Here is a 15213-nt window from a genome sequence, read left to right as displayed (position 1 = left end):
CTTTTTTTATATTAATATGGTCACTTCAGGCCCTTTTTTGAAGCAATGTCCACTTCATGCCCTTATTTGAGATAATAAAGGCACTTCAAGCCCTTATTTGAAATAAGATCCAATGCTCTTATTTGAAAAAATGAGGGCACTTTGGACCCTTATTTGAAATTTTCTGATGTGGAATGTATTAGTAGTGAGTTTCCGGATCTATTGGACATGCAGAAATCCAATCGGAAGGTGAAACGGTGATGTGCCAAGAACCGCGAGACATGGTCGACGACATCGGATCGAGCTCAAATTCGGTCGGCTAAAGCGAAATGGCTTCCCGACAATGGATTTTGGCGATTCGGGATAGTCTAGATGGGTTTCCTATTTTTTTTAGTATTTTCGGGGATTTATTTTACTATTAATGGCAGTTTTATAATTTTGGGTTTTAATGTTTAGAATCCTACTATGATTAGGATTAAGGTTAACACTCTATAAAAGGTGTGTTTATGACGTTTTTGGGGATGATCGTTATTATTTCATTATCAGACTTTTCGAGATTTCTCTTTTAAGCAATGATTTGCTTGTTATCTTATTTGTACGTTGCGTCATTTTCATAGTTTTCTATGTCCGGATACCCATGCTCTAAAAATTCGAAAGTGTCATTTAAAGTTGAACTAGCCTATGCATCCATTATAGACTAGAAAATCTGAAAATTTTATAAAGATTGAATGACTAATTCTCGATGAGAACGCGTTTATTTTCGCAAGCAAACAACTCGGAGGAATAAATAATTTTTGTGGACTTGGCAGCGTTCCTGGCTTCAGCCGCTTCCTGCAGGCCAATTGGCTGGGACCAAGTCAAATGGCTAACTCCTATAAATGAAGTTGCTAACAGGCAGCAATTCACATCAATCCTCAACGAAACAGAATTTCCAACACCGCCAAAACCAAGCCCAGAAATTTTTCTGCCATGAAGTTCTTTCCAACATTTGTCCTTTTGGCCTTGGCATCATCGAGTGCCTTTGCCTCTGACCCGAGTCCTCTTCAGGACTTCTGTGTCGCCGTCAACGACCCCAACTCTGCGGTGTTTGTGAATGGGAAGTTCTGCAAGGACCCGAAGCTCGCTATGGCAGATGATTTCTTCTTCACAAAGTTCAGATATCCAGGGAACACATCGAATCAGCTCGGATCCAAAGTCACGACTGCTTTCGTCGACCAATTCCCAGGACTCAACACACTAGGCATCGCCATGGCCCGCCTTGACTTTGCTCCATACGGTCTGAACCCTCCCCACATTCATCCTCGTGGCACGGAGATGCTGGCAGTCATGGAGGGCACGCTCCACGTCGGTTTCGTGACATCCAATCAATTAAACAACACTCTCTTTACCAAAGTCCTTACCAAAGGAGACGTTTTCGTGTTTCCACAAGGCCTCATTCACTTCCAGCTGAACATTGGACAAACGAATGCACTGGCCTTTGCGTTCTTGAGCAGCCAGAACCCGGGACTCATAACGATCGCGAATTCAGTCTTTGCGTCAAAGCCGCCCATCAATGTCGATGCCCTCACAAAGGCTTTCCAAGTGGACAACAAACTGATCAACTATCTCCAGGAACAGAACTGGTTTGACAACCATTAGTCAGTTGTTCACAAGAACAATTGTGTTTGTTCATTAACCTGTACAATTGGATACTTGTACAATTGCTTGTTTATTGAGAAGAAACTCTATATCACATTGAGAAGCTTACATCAAGTATGAGCAATGAATTTTCATTTTGCATCTTATCATCAAAAGGGCATAAGTGGTATTTTATTTTAAATTCCAGATCTGTTTTGTTGTAATTCGCCAAAAAAATATTTTAAATATCTTTAGAGGGCTAAATTTTTGGATTGGTTTGGATTTTTTATTGGACACAATATTTAGCTAATTGAACTTTAGTTGATAACAAGGAAACAGCCACAAATGAACCTAGACTATCCTTGTCATATATTTACCCCAAACTTTTCTTGAAGATATCAAAATTCCCAAACTCGTACATGTGTGACCCATTTACCCTCTGTCAAGGTTCTATCAATGAACACAATTAAAAATTTGCCCACATGGACTGCTAAATACAAACGTTGTGGACATAAAAATGACGCGGCTTAAATGAGATAAAATCTGCCCACGTGGCTTAAGTGAAATAAAAATGAAGTCATTTCAGCTGGAAAATCCTTTGATGGAGTCTTGATATAGGGTAAATATATTATAAGGTACATGTTTGAGGTTTTTGATGTTACAAAAAAGTGTGTCATAGTGGGTATTATTTGAGATTTTGTTGTCACAAAAAAAAAAATTTAGGGCAAGATGTGTCACCGTGGACATAATTTGAGATTTTTTGTTTGTCTCTATCCCTTGATAATATAACATATTCAGGAATATCAACACGACACCGCTGAATGGAAATGAACTTAAACGACGTAAGAATTTTTAAAATATGGCGTGACTCGAGTATAATTATGTACACATTTCAAGCAGCTGCAAGCCTGCTATTCAAGATAAAAAAAAATGACAGGAGCAATTTTCTAATCTTAGCAGTCAACTTTTCTAGGTACCATTCATAGCTAATTAAATGGGCCGCCAATTGGGCTGAAAATTAAGGCACTCTCTATTTTACCCTTCTCTGTCGACATTACTAATGTCATGACCAATTAAATCTAATTAAATGAACAATCGATATAAAAAATGTCCGAAGTCTAAACGTACAACTCCTAAACCATCATTCTCCTTTTAAAAATTTAACAGCAAATCGTAGGAAAAAGACTGAGAGAAATTCGCCGTCTTCTTCATCATTTACCCTTCTTAGCTTTGTCGACATTATGTTCAACGGGGCAGGATGTGCATCTATGGCCTCCATGGCCACTCAAGGAATTGATTTCCTTTACTTGTTGCACTTGCATTCAAACTATATGAAGAGCTTCGAGGACTATTGTGTATACCTTGATGACAGGTGCACTAACAATCGAGTGGATATTTGTCGCATCATTGGAAAGGAAGGATAATGATATATAAAATTAAATTTTCTTTGATTGATCTTGCCCTGTTCTTTTTTTTTTTTTTTTTTTTGTGTTCTTTGTTTACGGTCTTTAGTTTGATTGTTGATCACATGTCACATGCCACATAGACTGCCATGTCATTTAGTAAGTTTTTAATAAAGTTTGGTAAGTATAACATTCCTCATAGTTATTTTATTTTATTTTATTTTACTTTTGAGTGCTCACGATTACATCACAATCCATGCAAATGGAGACAACAGATAATACAAACTCCAGCACGAAATATGATAAAACACAAATTTCCTTGGGAGAAAGTGCCACCACATAATCATAATCCATTGGAAGTAAAAGACAAATCAATTAAGCATCAACCGAAGCACGCCCGGTTCAAATCTATCCTAAAGAATGATGGTTTATTACTTCAGACATTCATGATCAGTTACATAAAGAGCAATTCCTTATTGAGAAGCAATCGTCAATCTAAGCAATCACGTATGGAGAATATAACGGTAATCCTATGTCTTTGAGGTCAATGCATCCACTTTAGTTGTTGTCATACCAAAACTGCGCTTGGAGGTAGTCAACCACCTTCTTGTCCACTTGGAAGGCCTTGGTGAGAATATCCGCCGAAATGGGTGGCTTCGATCCGAAGACTGCATTAGCGATGGTAATGACTCCTGGGTTCTGGCTGCTCAGAGCGGCAAAGGCCAGTGCGGGGGCCTTTCCGATGTTCAGCTGGAAGTGGATGAGACCGATTGGGAACACAAACACATCCCCTTTGTACAAGACTTTGGTGAGGAGAGTGTTGTTCAATTGGTTGGACGTGACGAAGCCGACAAGCAGTGTGCCCTCAGCTACGACCAGAATCTCGGTCCCACGTGGGTGAGTGTGGGGAGGGTTCAGGCCACCTGGAGCGAAGTCGAGACGAGCCATGGAAATGCCGAGAGTGTTGAGTCCTGGAAATTGGTCCACAAAAGCAGGGGTGACTCAGGATCCGAGCGGGTTCGCGGTGTTCCCCGGGTATCTGAACCCCTTAAAGAGGAAGTCATCTGCTGTGACTTGTTTTGGGTCCTTGCAAAACTTTCCATTCACAAATACTGCATAACAAACAGAATTCTTGTTATTAGGCTTGGCTAAGCATAAACTCTTTTGGGAGCAATTCCTTTAGCCTTGGCTATGAGTGACGCTAGAGCAGAGCTCCAACCTTTGGGATCATTGATGGCCACGCAGAAATCCTGAAGTGGACTCAGGTCGTAGGCAAAAGCGGTGGCGGCTGCCAGAGCAAAGACGAGAAGGCTAATTGGGAGAAGCTTCATTGCCGTTGTGCGCCGGAGGGTCGGGGCTTTGATATCTTCCTCTGTTGTTCGCTTGAGATAGAAGCGAGATGTCTCGAATGGAGACATCATCCCTTTTTATAGATGATGGCGGTTTTGACCCAGTACTAAATTTTCTCTGACAAGCAACCTTTCCCAGATCCATACCAAGTCTCCTATGTGGTAGTTAATTTCTTATTCCGAGAGAGGAATTATTCCACAACTGCTACAATAGAATGCCGCTCACTTTTTTTTTTTTTTTGGGTAAGGTGAGCTGTGTATTAACTTTCCAAACGCAATACTTACAAGAGATGGTAGGCCGAACACAAAAACCTCGAACCCAAGGTTACATAGGTATGTCACCACGAATGCAAAGGTGTACGGCCAAGCAAAAGACCACTAAAGGTAAAACAACTACTAAGCAACCGGCACTATATACAACCGGGCAATAAGGGAGAAAAACAACACAAGTACCCCATCGGAGTAGCCAGCTAGCAAAAAAGGGACCAGCCTAAACTAGTCTTATGGGTTGGAAGATTGAAGAGGAAATACCCCAATTAGCCTGTAGCCGCCGATTGGAAGAGTTGTCTTCAACATGTCCAAAGGTGAGAGCTTTGTCCCTCACGAGCTTGGTGATATGCTTAGTGATTCCTGGGACGAAAAAGGTCTTATGTCTGAACAGAATATCATTTCTTTCCAACCAAATAGTATGGCATAGTGCCCCAAGGGAGAACCGAATGATCCGGTGATGGAAACTCTGAGTTCCGAACCTCTGCACAACCCAATGAAGGAAGTCATGCCACGGCCGGTTTTGCCAGTTGATGTTGCATTTGGACGCCCAGAAAAGGGCTAGCTGGCTGGTGATTGTGCATCCAAAAAATAAGTGATTGATGGAATCCGGTCTCACCTGGCGGAAGGCACAGACACCTTCCGAGATTCTGTGGTAGTAGAGTAACATGACTTGTGTTGGCAGCCGATTGAGAGTGATAATCCATAAGAGAAAGGCGTATCTTGGGGCAAAGGATTGATCCCATATGAAGGTGTGCCAAGGAACTACCCTTCCTCTAGGCCTAATGAGCTCCCATGCCGAGGCCACCGTGAAAATGCCCGACGCATTTTCTCTCCACACTAGTCGATCTTCTCTATTTTCCACCAAGAGTATACCTGGTTCTGGCCAATTCGTATATGTTGTCGACATTTGGGACGGTTGCCAAACGGAGGAGTAGAAGTCTCGGACAGTTGCTTTCCTTGGGATGCCAGAATAAAAGATCTCCCTGTTTGTGAAGAGCTTAAAAAGAGGGCCTCTAGTGTGCCAATTATCAAACCAAAAGGATGTTGTTTGGCCATCCCCAATTTTCCAGACAAACTGCCGGTGGAACTCTTCACGAAGATCCAGAATTTTCCTCCATGCCCATGAGCAGAAAGTGGGTTTAGATGCCACCCAGAAAAGGAAAAGTATGTCATCTGATATGTAAGTGGGACTTCTTCAATCCTATTTAAATAGTCGGTTTCCTTCTATAATGTCTTGAAGCCCTGCGCGATCCAAGTTCTGCTGGATTGAGCAAGGGCCAGTTCTTCTTGAGGCGATTATATGTTCAAATATTGTGTTGGCAATTCAATAGTTGCCAACACAATAGATTTCTGTTCACTTCCTATAAATGTCAAGGAAAACACTTACCAAGCTGTTGATTCACTTCCTATGTAGGGTATTCGCACAAAGACAATATCCGCAAATAATGACTTCCCCTTGTGTGTGCTACATTAAGGGAAAAAAAGACACCTCAAGTACTAATATTTGTGTATGATATTCATTTTGGTGTCAATTTTTTTTTTTTTTTGGATCACTTAAGTGCTAATTTTTTTGTTAAAAATGATTATTTAAGTGCCAACTCGGGCGAGATCGCCGGAATTTCTTGCCATTGGCACTAAAGTGATCATTTTTTCTCAGTGACACTAAAGTGATCTTTTTTTTAATCACTCAAGTGTCAATTTTTCTAAAAAATGATTATTTCAGTGCCTACCCCAGTGCGGTTGCCAGAATTTCTCGTCGTTGGCACTAAAGTGACCGTTTTTTCTTCGATTTGGCACTTAAGTGATAAAAAAATTATTGGCATCAAAGTGAGCGTTGTACACAAATATTGACACTTGAGGTATTCTTATGCCCTACAATAAGTGAGATTGATCATATTTAAATCTTTGGTTTCCTTGTATATTGTTTTGATGTCCTGCGCCATTCAAGTTCAATTGGATTGGGCAAGGGCCAGTTCTTCTCGAGGTGCATCATATGGTCATATCGAGTTGTCAATTCAAGATGATGTAGGAACACTTACCAAGTTGCCGAATGGGTACAAATAGAATGAAATCAAACTTTGAGGTGTGGATTCATTTTCTTTGAGGAATTATTTTCCCCACGACATTGCTAATGGCTACTAGCAAATGCCCTTCGGCATACAACGAAATCTCCATTGAGAATATTAGTTAGTAATTCTAATATTTCTCCAAGAACTCTCAAAGGGAAGCAATTGAAAAAGATAATTGTATATCTTTGAAAAGAAATGAAAATGGAAGTCGGTGTTATGAATTGGACAGACACATTCAATAATTTATAGCGAAAATCTTTGAACATACATGACCTTTCAAATTTGAACAATTATGTCAGAATATATACAACCTTTTGAAGGTTGCATTCCCTTGAAATAACCGCGAATAAGTAACCGCCGAGTGGAAGAAGACACTTCTTCATTTTGAAGAAGTAAAAATTTGAAATTAAATAATAAAAATAATTGTAACTCGTTTGTGAATAGCCAACTTTTTTGCAGGATGGCTAAATGGACAAGTTAAAAATAAGACAAGTGGCGTCTAAATTATTATTAATTAAATTAAATGTAAAATATTGGCTTGGAGAACAAGAAATGGCATCTAGAATATTCTCAAGGGAATTAAATAAAATAAAAATACAATAGGCTTGGAGTGCAAGTTAGCATATAAAGACAAAATAGGCTTAGAAAACAAGTTGGAATAAGAGGACGACATGTGGAAAGAGCATAAGACGAATCTGACTTGGGAAACAAGTCAAAAATATAAGACAAATAAAATAGAAATATAATATAATATTTGGCTTGAGAAACAAGCCAAACATATAAGACAAAATTGAATTAGAAAAAGTAACCTAGGATCTTTAGATACCTTTGGCTAGCCATGTGGCAAAATCAAATGGTATATCTAGAATATTCTATGCCGTTAATTTTTTTAGAAAAGATAAAAGAAATTAATTTTACTATAATTAATAGATATAAATAAGACAAATAAATATAATAATAATGAAAAATACCCTATAATGGGTATGAGTTATGGAGAAGTTTCTAGAGTCTAAATTGTCTTAAGTGGCACAATAAATGAATGACACATAGTAAAACTTGGAGAAGAAGTTGGCATAAAAAGACAAATATGAATTAGGGAACAAGTCAAGCAAATAAAATGAAAATGTCAAATTTTAGCTTGGAGAATAAGCCAAGGGAAAACTCCAATGAGGTGATGCCATATCGAAAGTATATAAGGACAAATCCCACTTGCGGAGCAAGTCAAGAAAGGCTATAAATAGCACCAATGCCCTTAGGGTTTAGGCCATCACCTCTCTCCCTCTCCCTCTCTCTAGCCGAACACTCTCTTTCTCACTCCCTCATTTTTCGGCCACCAAGCACCACCACAAGCCGCTGTCACTTAACCACCTTCGGAGACGCCACACCAACACAGATATGGTCGGTCAATCTATTTATTTTACGGTTATCTACTAGAGGTAAGTGATATCTAACCCTTATCTAGGTCGTAAAGCGTTAGCTATTCTAATGCTTGCCTGAAAAGTATATGATATGTTGGTCGGGGACTAAGTGCCATACGATGGCGCGTGACTCACGGGGGCCACCTCTTGAACCCGGGACCATTGTGATGCATGCTCTCCTTGGTCTTGCTACCTTTGGTGGTGAAATGATATGATATGATATGATATGTTATGTTATATGTCTCATTCGCAAGGATGAGAGGGCCTTGCACATATATGAAAGAGATGGATCCACATGACATGATATGATAAGATATGTGTACACGCCTCATCTGCAAGGGTGAGAGGGTCTTAAAAAGTGCGCAATATGATATGAAAAGTGCAGATATTATGCATATACGAAAAGGAATCGGAGGCGATTCGTATATGATATGATTGCTTGCATTATGAATTATACCTCTAGCTTGCTTCCTATATTTGGTTTAGATATTCGCCATCACAGATAGTTGTATCTCACTCCTTATCTTTTCAAATTTGTAGGTAATGGTAAATCCCCCTCCTTGTTTCAGTATTATTATGTCCGTAGAAACTTATTGTATTGATGTCGTGGGTGTGAAATAAGAAGTAACTCTTAGACGCTACATGACTATCGTATGGGTGGATGAAGGTTACCGTGACGCCTGGGAAATTCCGACTTTGTAAATTTGCCCGAATTCAATAAAAAGGAAGAGAATTGAATTTTAGTCGGTGCAAATTTTGGATCGCAAGGATAAAAGTGACGAATTTGGACTAATCCCGAAATGTCGTTCGATTTCGATTTGGTCTCGAAATCGTGGTCGCCGTGAATTAGGATTTTTATTCGTCGCGCCTAAACTTTTCCGGACCGAAATTAGCCGTGGAAATCCAAATTTTTATTCCCAATCGGTTGAGTCAAAAATCCAATCGGTCCCGATTTGTCGGATCACGGAACCGCCCTCGGATATTATACGTATGAGACGAAAACCATTAAATTGAAGTGACCGTGGGCCCCACCTTCAGTCAATCCTCAGCCACCCCAGTCAAAGCCATGTGACTTCTTTCTCTCTCTCTCTTTCCTGCTGCTCCCTCATCCTCCTGTTGCTCGCGCGAGAACAGCCCCCCCCTTCACCGAACATCCATTCTCTTCTCCTCCGGCCATTTTCGTGCGACCAACACCCCAACCACCACCACAGACCCCCAGCCACCTCCGCCCGCCGCTCCACCTCCCTCCGGCGCCGTCGCCAGTCGCCGGACGGCCGTGAAAGCCGCCGCAGAAGCTCTGCTCTGTTTTAGCGCCCTTGAAGCCGAGACTTCCAGCTCCTCCTCCGGTCGTTCACGACACCGTCGAAGCCAACCACCACCTCAGCAACGTCCATTAGCCTCCTCACCACCATCCCGACCCAACCCCGCTGCTCGTCGTCCACCGGAACCGCCGCAAACAGCCCTGGAAACCGACAACCCTCTGTTTTCGGGTTTTGCTGTTTTTGCTTCTGTTCCAGCTCAAACCGCCCCCTTCTGCCGCTCACCACCGCCACCAACGACCTCCTTAGAGTCCCATCTTGTCCCTCGGAGCTTGTGGTGGCTGGCCGCCGCCCGTAGAGCCCGATTTGAGCCTCGATCGGACCTCCCCTGTTCTGCCCGCTTTTCCTCTGTTTTCTGCGCGGTCTGTACAGCCGCTGTTCCGTCGCTTCCGGCCGCCATCCGCCGCCCCTAGCTGGTCCCGAAGGTCGTCCTCGACCTGTAGGTGAGTCCCCCAGCCTTCCCTAGCCTCGCCTCAGCCCGCGAGATCGTTTTTCCCCCAAATTCAGCCCGGTTTCCCCTGTTTTTACCTCTGTTAATTCTGTTTTCCAGCTTTCATCGCTCGCCGGACCTCCAGTCGCTGAGCCGCCACCGTTTGCAGCGATTTCACCGCCGAACTCGTCACTGTTTTCGGGCGTGAACAGTGTCGCCGGAACAGTGCCGCGGTGAACAGTGTTTCCGGCGTGAACAGTGTTTTCCGGCGTGAATAGTGAATTCGGCCCCGACCTCGAAAATCGTGCCCGACCCGACCTTGACCACCGTTTTTGGTGAGTTGACCCTAATCTTTGGTTAGGGCGCTAATTGCGCCTAGAATCGGTTAGTTAGTCGGTAGGGCATTTAGGTAGATTTGATTATGGTCGGATTAGTTAGAAACCCGGTTTAGGGTAAATGACCATAATCGATTAAATTAGAATTGTCAGTGGCTAATTGATGTTAGGCGAAATTGACTGTATGTTGTGATTTGATCGCGAGCGAGCGATAGGTTAAGGACGAGCGATCGATTGACGACTATAAATCAAATTGACTAATTAATGACTCTGGCACGAAATTGAGCCTTTATGTGGCCTAATCGAATTGGTTTATTCGTGTTGAATTGATGACTTTGTTTGGGCGGGTCGCCCCATTGAAATGTTGATTTGAGTGTTCCGATTGCTCGTTGAATGAATTGGTGTTTGTTTGGGAATTAATTGTCCCGTGTGTCCTTGCGGTGTCTATTTGGTAGTCTGCATATGCATATGACCGTGTGCAAATCAAAGACATATTTTAGCATGAAAATGGCCTTGGGGCCGAGTCTTTGAGCACGTTTGTGTGAGCATCCGGCCTAAATCAAAGAGAATAAATTGATTGATGTGTCGGGTGTGCTGTATGGTCATATGAAGGAACGATGATGGGTTTTCCTGGCAAGTTCAAATCATGACACACGTAATACACACCGTACCATTTTTATGGAACCACACGACTTGCCGGGAAGCACGATAATTCATGCCCCGTATGGTACGTACGTTTTAAGGGATTATCGGATGCCGGTCGCGGCCTTGTGATGGACCGAAGCCCCGTATAGGGATGCCTACTCGCCGTGCCGTGCGGGTGCATTTGGATACACCGCTTGTAGTAGCCGTTGCCGAGAGGGAAAAGGCAGTGGCCGGTCTTCCTAAAAGAATGCGGGATCGCATTAATTGTGAGAGTCGATCACGCCGGTCGCGTGGATCCTCATCCATGTGGCGCCAAGGGCGCGATCATCGTTAATAAATGGACTCGTGTGGTGTCCAGTGCATACTTGTGAGTGTGATGCGTGTTCGGATGGTTGTCCGATGTGGTGGTTGAGTGGAGTCAAGCATTGCATTATGTGTGGCTGAAGGCTGGTAAGTATGCATGTGGGTGATTATTGTCATGTGATATGATTATTGGATATATGGTTATATCGTGGTGTTATAATCCTCGTGGTTAGGATGTTTTAGGTGAATCAGTGTCCTAACCGAGCTTAGGCTTAATTCACTGAGATTTATATCTCACCCCGTTGTGGGAACCACTTTCGGGTCCCAAGTGATGGAGCTTTGCGGACACCAAGGTCAGGTTATGAGGGTAGTCTTTTGGAGTAGATGAGAAGTTAACCTTATCCGACCTAGTACCCTTTGGAGGTCTTAGTGAGCCGCCCCGAAGTATGGGGTTGTATATCTTTACGTAGCTCGGTAGGGTTAAGACTCATCTGCTGTCTTGTAACTACGTATGCTATTTTTGATTATCCGCCTTGGTATGTATCTCCTGCTATGCTATCCCTATTTGTTTATATGTTGTCCGGGAGTAAACCGTTTCCGCATGCGTATATAGTTGAAAGGTCGATAACGCGCCTGGGACGTTATCCTTCGTGACCTCGTGGCGATTTGGTAGGGATGTCGCGGGCTCGAGAGTCGGGGCGTGACGGTTACCACATGTTGATTAAAAAGCAAAGTGAAGATGAAGCTCTTTTGATTGAGAAAAAGTGTTGCATGAAGATGGATGGCGTGTATCTTAGGCGATCGATCTACATGGAGGAGTTTCTAGAAGCCGAAGGCAACTTTTTGGGACATTTTACCATCCCGAAGTAGAGAACCTAAATGGAGCCATGTTATGATGCATATATATGTTGTAGATCGATATAGTTTGATGTAAATGATATGGACAGATGAAGCATATTATTACTCATAAGTGTTCCCCCTAGATTTTTAACTAATCAAAAGCTTAAAATGAAATCATTTCCGCATGTGAATCATTGATAAGAGTGAAAACAATTAAGGGTCGATTTTGAGGACGGTGTACCTGGGACACCACATGTCCTCCCCCGCAGCGTTGTGATTTTACGATCCTTATACGGTCTCGATTTATAAATGGCGTAAAGCCGTAGTGCTTTTGGAGGAATTCAAGAGACCGAGAGCCCTAAAGGGGCTTTCGCCTCCTATCACGGGTACGAGGGTCGGGTCGGGGGCGTCACACACTCCATATGTATTTGAGGACATGGCGCATGCCACATAGGCTGCATAGTCATTTAGTTAGTTTTTAGTAAAGTTTTGCCCGAATTTCCCAACAAATCCCCAATGTTTGGTCCAATTGCATTTTTGCTCCAAGTTTTTTTTTTTCTAAAAAATTTCCAACTTTCACTCTAGCGCGTCCAAAATTGTCATTAATTTCTTCAAAATTATCGACATTAGGGCCAAATTATTAGAACATGTGTTTTCATCGATATCTTCACCTTCTTATGAAACAACAATAATCTTCACATGTGGATAATCATGAATAAACTAGTGGGTAGATTTGAAAGTAAAGTGAAAGTTGGGCGTTTTTTTAACACAGAAAAAGTTAGAGTGGGGATATTTTGTAGACAAAGAAAAATCGAGGCAAAATTAGGATCGGATCTAAAATTGAAGTTTTTTTCAGAGAATTACCCTGCAAAGTTTTAGTACGTGTAACATTACCCATAATTTTTTTATTGGTTAATTGCTCTCAATTAATCACAATCCGTGCAAATGGAGACAACGAGCGACAAAGACTTCACAAAATGTGATAAACACAAACCCCTTTGGGAAAAAGTGGAACCGCAGAATCTGTTGGAAGTAAAAGAAGAAATAAAAAAAGGGACGGACCCAAGCATGTCTGGCTCATATCTATCATAAAAAATGATCTTTTTATTACTTCAGGCATTCATGACCAGTTACATAAAGAGCAATTCGTTTATTCGGAAGCAATTGTCAATCTAAGTAATCACGTATAGAGAATAGTGGGGTAATCCAGACTTCTTGGAGGTCAATGCATCCACTTAGTTGTTGTCATACCTAAACTGCACCTGGAGGTAGTCAACCACCTTCTTGTCCAGTTGGAAGGCCTTGGTGAGAACATCCGCCGAAATGGGCAGCTTCGACCCGAAGACTGCATTAGCGATGGTAATGACTCCAGGGTTCTGGCTACTCAGAGCGGCAAAGGCCAGTGCAGGGGTGTTTCCGCTGTTCAGCTGGAAGTGGATGAGACCGATTGGGAACACAAACACATCGCCTTTGTACAAGACTTTGGTGAGGAGTGTGTTGTTGAATTGGTTGGATGTGATGAAGCCGACAAGTAGTGTGCCCTCAGCTACGGCCAGAATCTCGGTCCCATGCGGGTGAGTGTGGGGAGGGTTTAGGCCACCCGGAGCGAAGTCGATACAAGCCATGGAACTGCCAAGAGTGTTAAGTCCTGGAAATTGGTCCACAAAAGCGGGAGTGACTTTCGATCCAAGCGGGTTCGTGGTATTTCCCGGGTATCTGAACCCCTTAAAGAGGAAATCATCTGCTGTGCTGTGACTTGTTTTGGGTCCTTGCAAAACTTTCCATTCACAAATACTGCACAAGAAACAGAATTCATGTTATTAGGCTTATCCAGGCAGAAACTCTTTTGGGAGCTATTCCTTTAGGATCAATAGAACAGAAATATAAGAGGGACGCTATAGCAGAGCTCCAACCTTTAGGCTACATTTGGTCATCCGGATTTCTAGTCGGGATAAGATTAGATAGGATTGGATATGAAATCCAGGGATTTTGCCATAATCCTATCTAGTGTTTGATAAATTGCAGTAATAGAGCCGGATATATTCATATCATATCACGTTCATTGTTTGATATTGACAATATATCAATGTAAATGAATTTGAAAATATACAAGCGAACTGCAAGAATATCTCACAATTCACTGCCAAATCCGGTAAGAAAAAGAAAATATAACCATTCATCTTTGTGACTGAAAAGTTTTGCATCTCTCGCTATATTCGTTAAACTTCAATATGAAATACAAAGTTACGGAGAATAAAGATGTTTGAATTTTTTTTTTCTGTTTTTCTTAGACTTTCGATGAGAACCGAGAAGTTATGAAGGAGAAGAAGTTTACACTCTCTCTATTTTCGTAGAGCTTGATCATGAACTAAAAAATTACAAAGCAGTCATGAAACTTCCACATGAACTAAAGATATAAAAGAGAAGAAGATGGAGATGCTAGTTTTTTTTTGAAATTTCATTGCTCCTCGTTCTTCGAGAATTAGAAAAATCATTTTCAAGTTTGAATATATTCACTTAAAATCTGGGTTCTTCTACTTCACTTTTACTTATTTTTTAATTATAAATCTCTTTTTTATGATTATTTTGATTCGCTTCCATCATTTCTTAATAAACTTTTTCATTAAATAATAAACTATACAATTTTACTTAAAATATGTAACGATATAGACACTAGAATATATATATATATTTGTAGACACACACATACAAACTATTTATTATAAAGAAGAAAGAAATTAAATTATGAATAAGATTTATAATGAAAAAAATGAAAACGAGGTTTTATTTATTTATTTTGAGTTTCTTTTTAACATTAGAATTCAAATATATTTAAATATAAATATAAATTTTATTTTTATTATATAAGAAGTTTGTTATTTAGAAAAATAGTTTTTATACCATGAACAAAAGAAATCCTATTCACCTTTATCCCATCTCTCCCATGAGATAATTTTATCCGGGCTATATCCCATTTATATCCCATTGTATCATATTCGAAGCGGGAACCAAGGATAGAATAAAATTTATCCTATCTAGACTTTTATCTTGACTGCCAAACGTAGCCTTAGGGTCATTGATGGCCACGCAGAAGTCCCGAAGAGGACTCGGGTCGTAGGCAAGAGTGGTGGCGGTTGCCGGAGCCAAGATGAGAAGGCTAATTGGTAAAAACTTCATAGTGGTTGGGCAGCGGAGAGTTGGGGCTTTGATGTCTTCTCTTCTGTTGTTTGCTTGAG

At 41.4% G+C, this 15213-nt stretch overlaps 1 protein-coding gene and 2 pseudogenes across 1 annotated transcript; 1 reads left to right on the top strand and 2 right to left on the bottom strand.

Annotated features, from left to right (window-relative positions):
• Nucleotides 1-948: 948 nt before the first annotated feature.
• On the top strand, nt 949-1657 carry LOC125314991 (germin-like protein subfamily 1 member 14). The gene has a single exon (XM_048278713.1). The coding sequence runs from the start codon at nt 949-951 to the stop codon at nt 1615-1617; it is 669 nt and encodes a 222-aa protein (XP_048134670.1). The 3' UTR covers nt 1618-1657.
• Nucleotides 1658-3542: 1885 nt separating this feature from the next.
• On the bottom strand, nt 3543-4330 carry LOC125314998 (annotated as a pseudogene).
• Nucleotides 4331-13207: 8877 nt separating this feature from the next.
• LOC125314999 lies at nt 13208-15213 on the bottom strand (annotated as a pseudogene).

Source organism: Rhodamnia argentea, chromosome 5, assembly GCF_020921035.1.
Source record: "Rhodamnia argentea isolate NSW1041297 chromosome 5, ASM2092103v1, whole genome shotgun sequence".
NCBI lineage: Eukaryota > Viridiplantae > Streptophyta > Magnoliopsida > Myrtales > Myrtaceae > Rhodamnia > Rhodamnia argentea.
Note: the sequence above shows the minus strand (reverse complement) of the source record. Positions and strands in the feature narration are given on the sequence as shown.

What these genes read in the sequence shown, in the direction of transcription:
- LOC125314991 (XM_048278713.1), top strand. Translation starts at nt 949, where the DNA reads ATGAAGTTCTTTCCAACATTTGTCCTTTTGGCCTTGGCATCATCGAGT.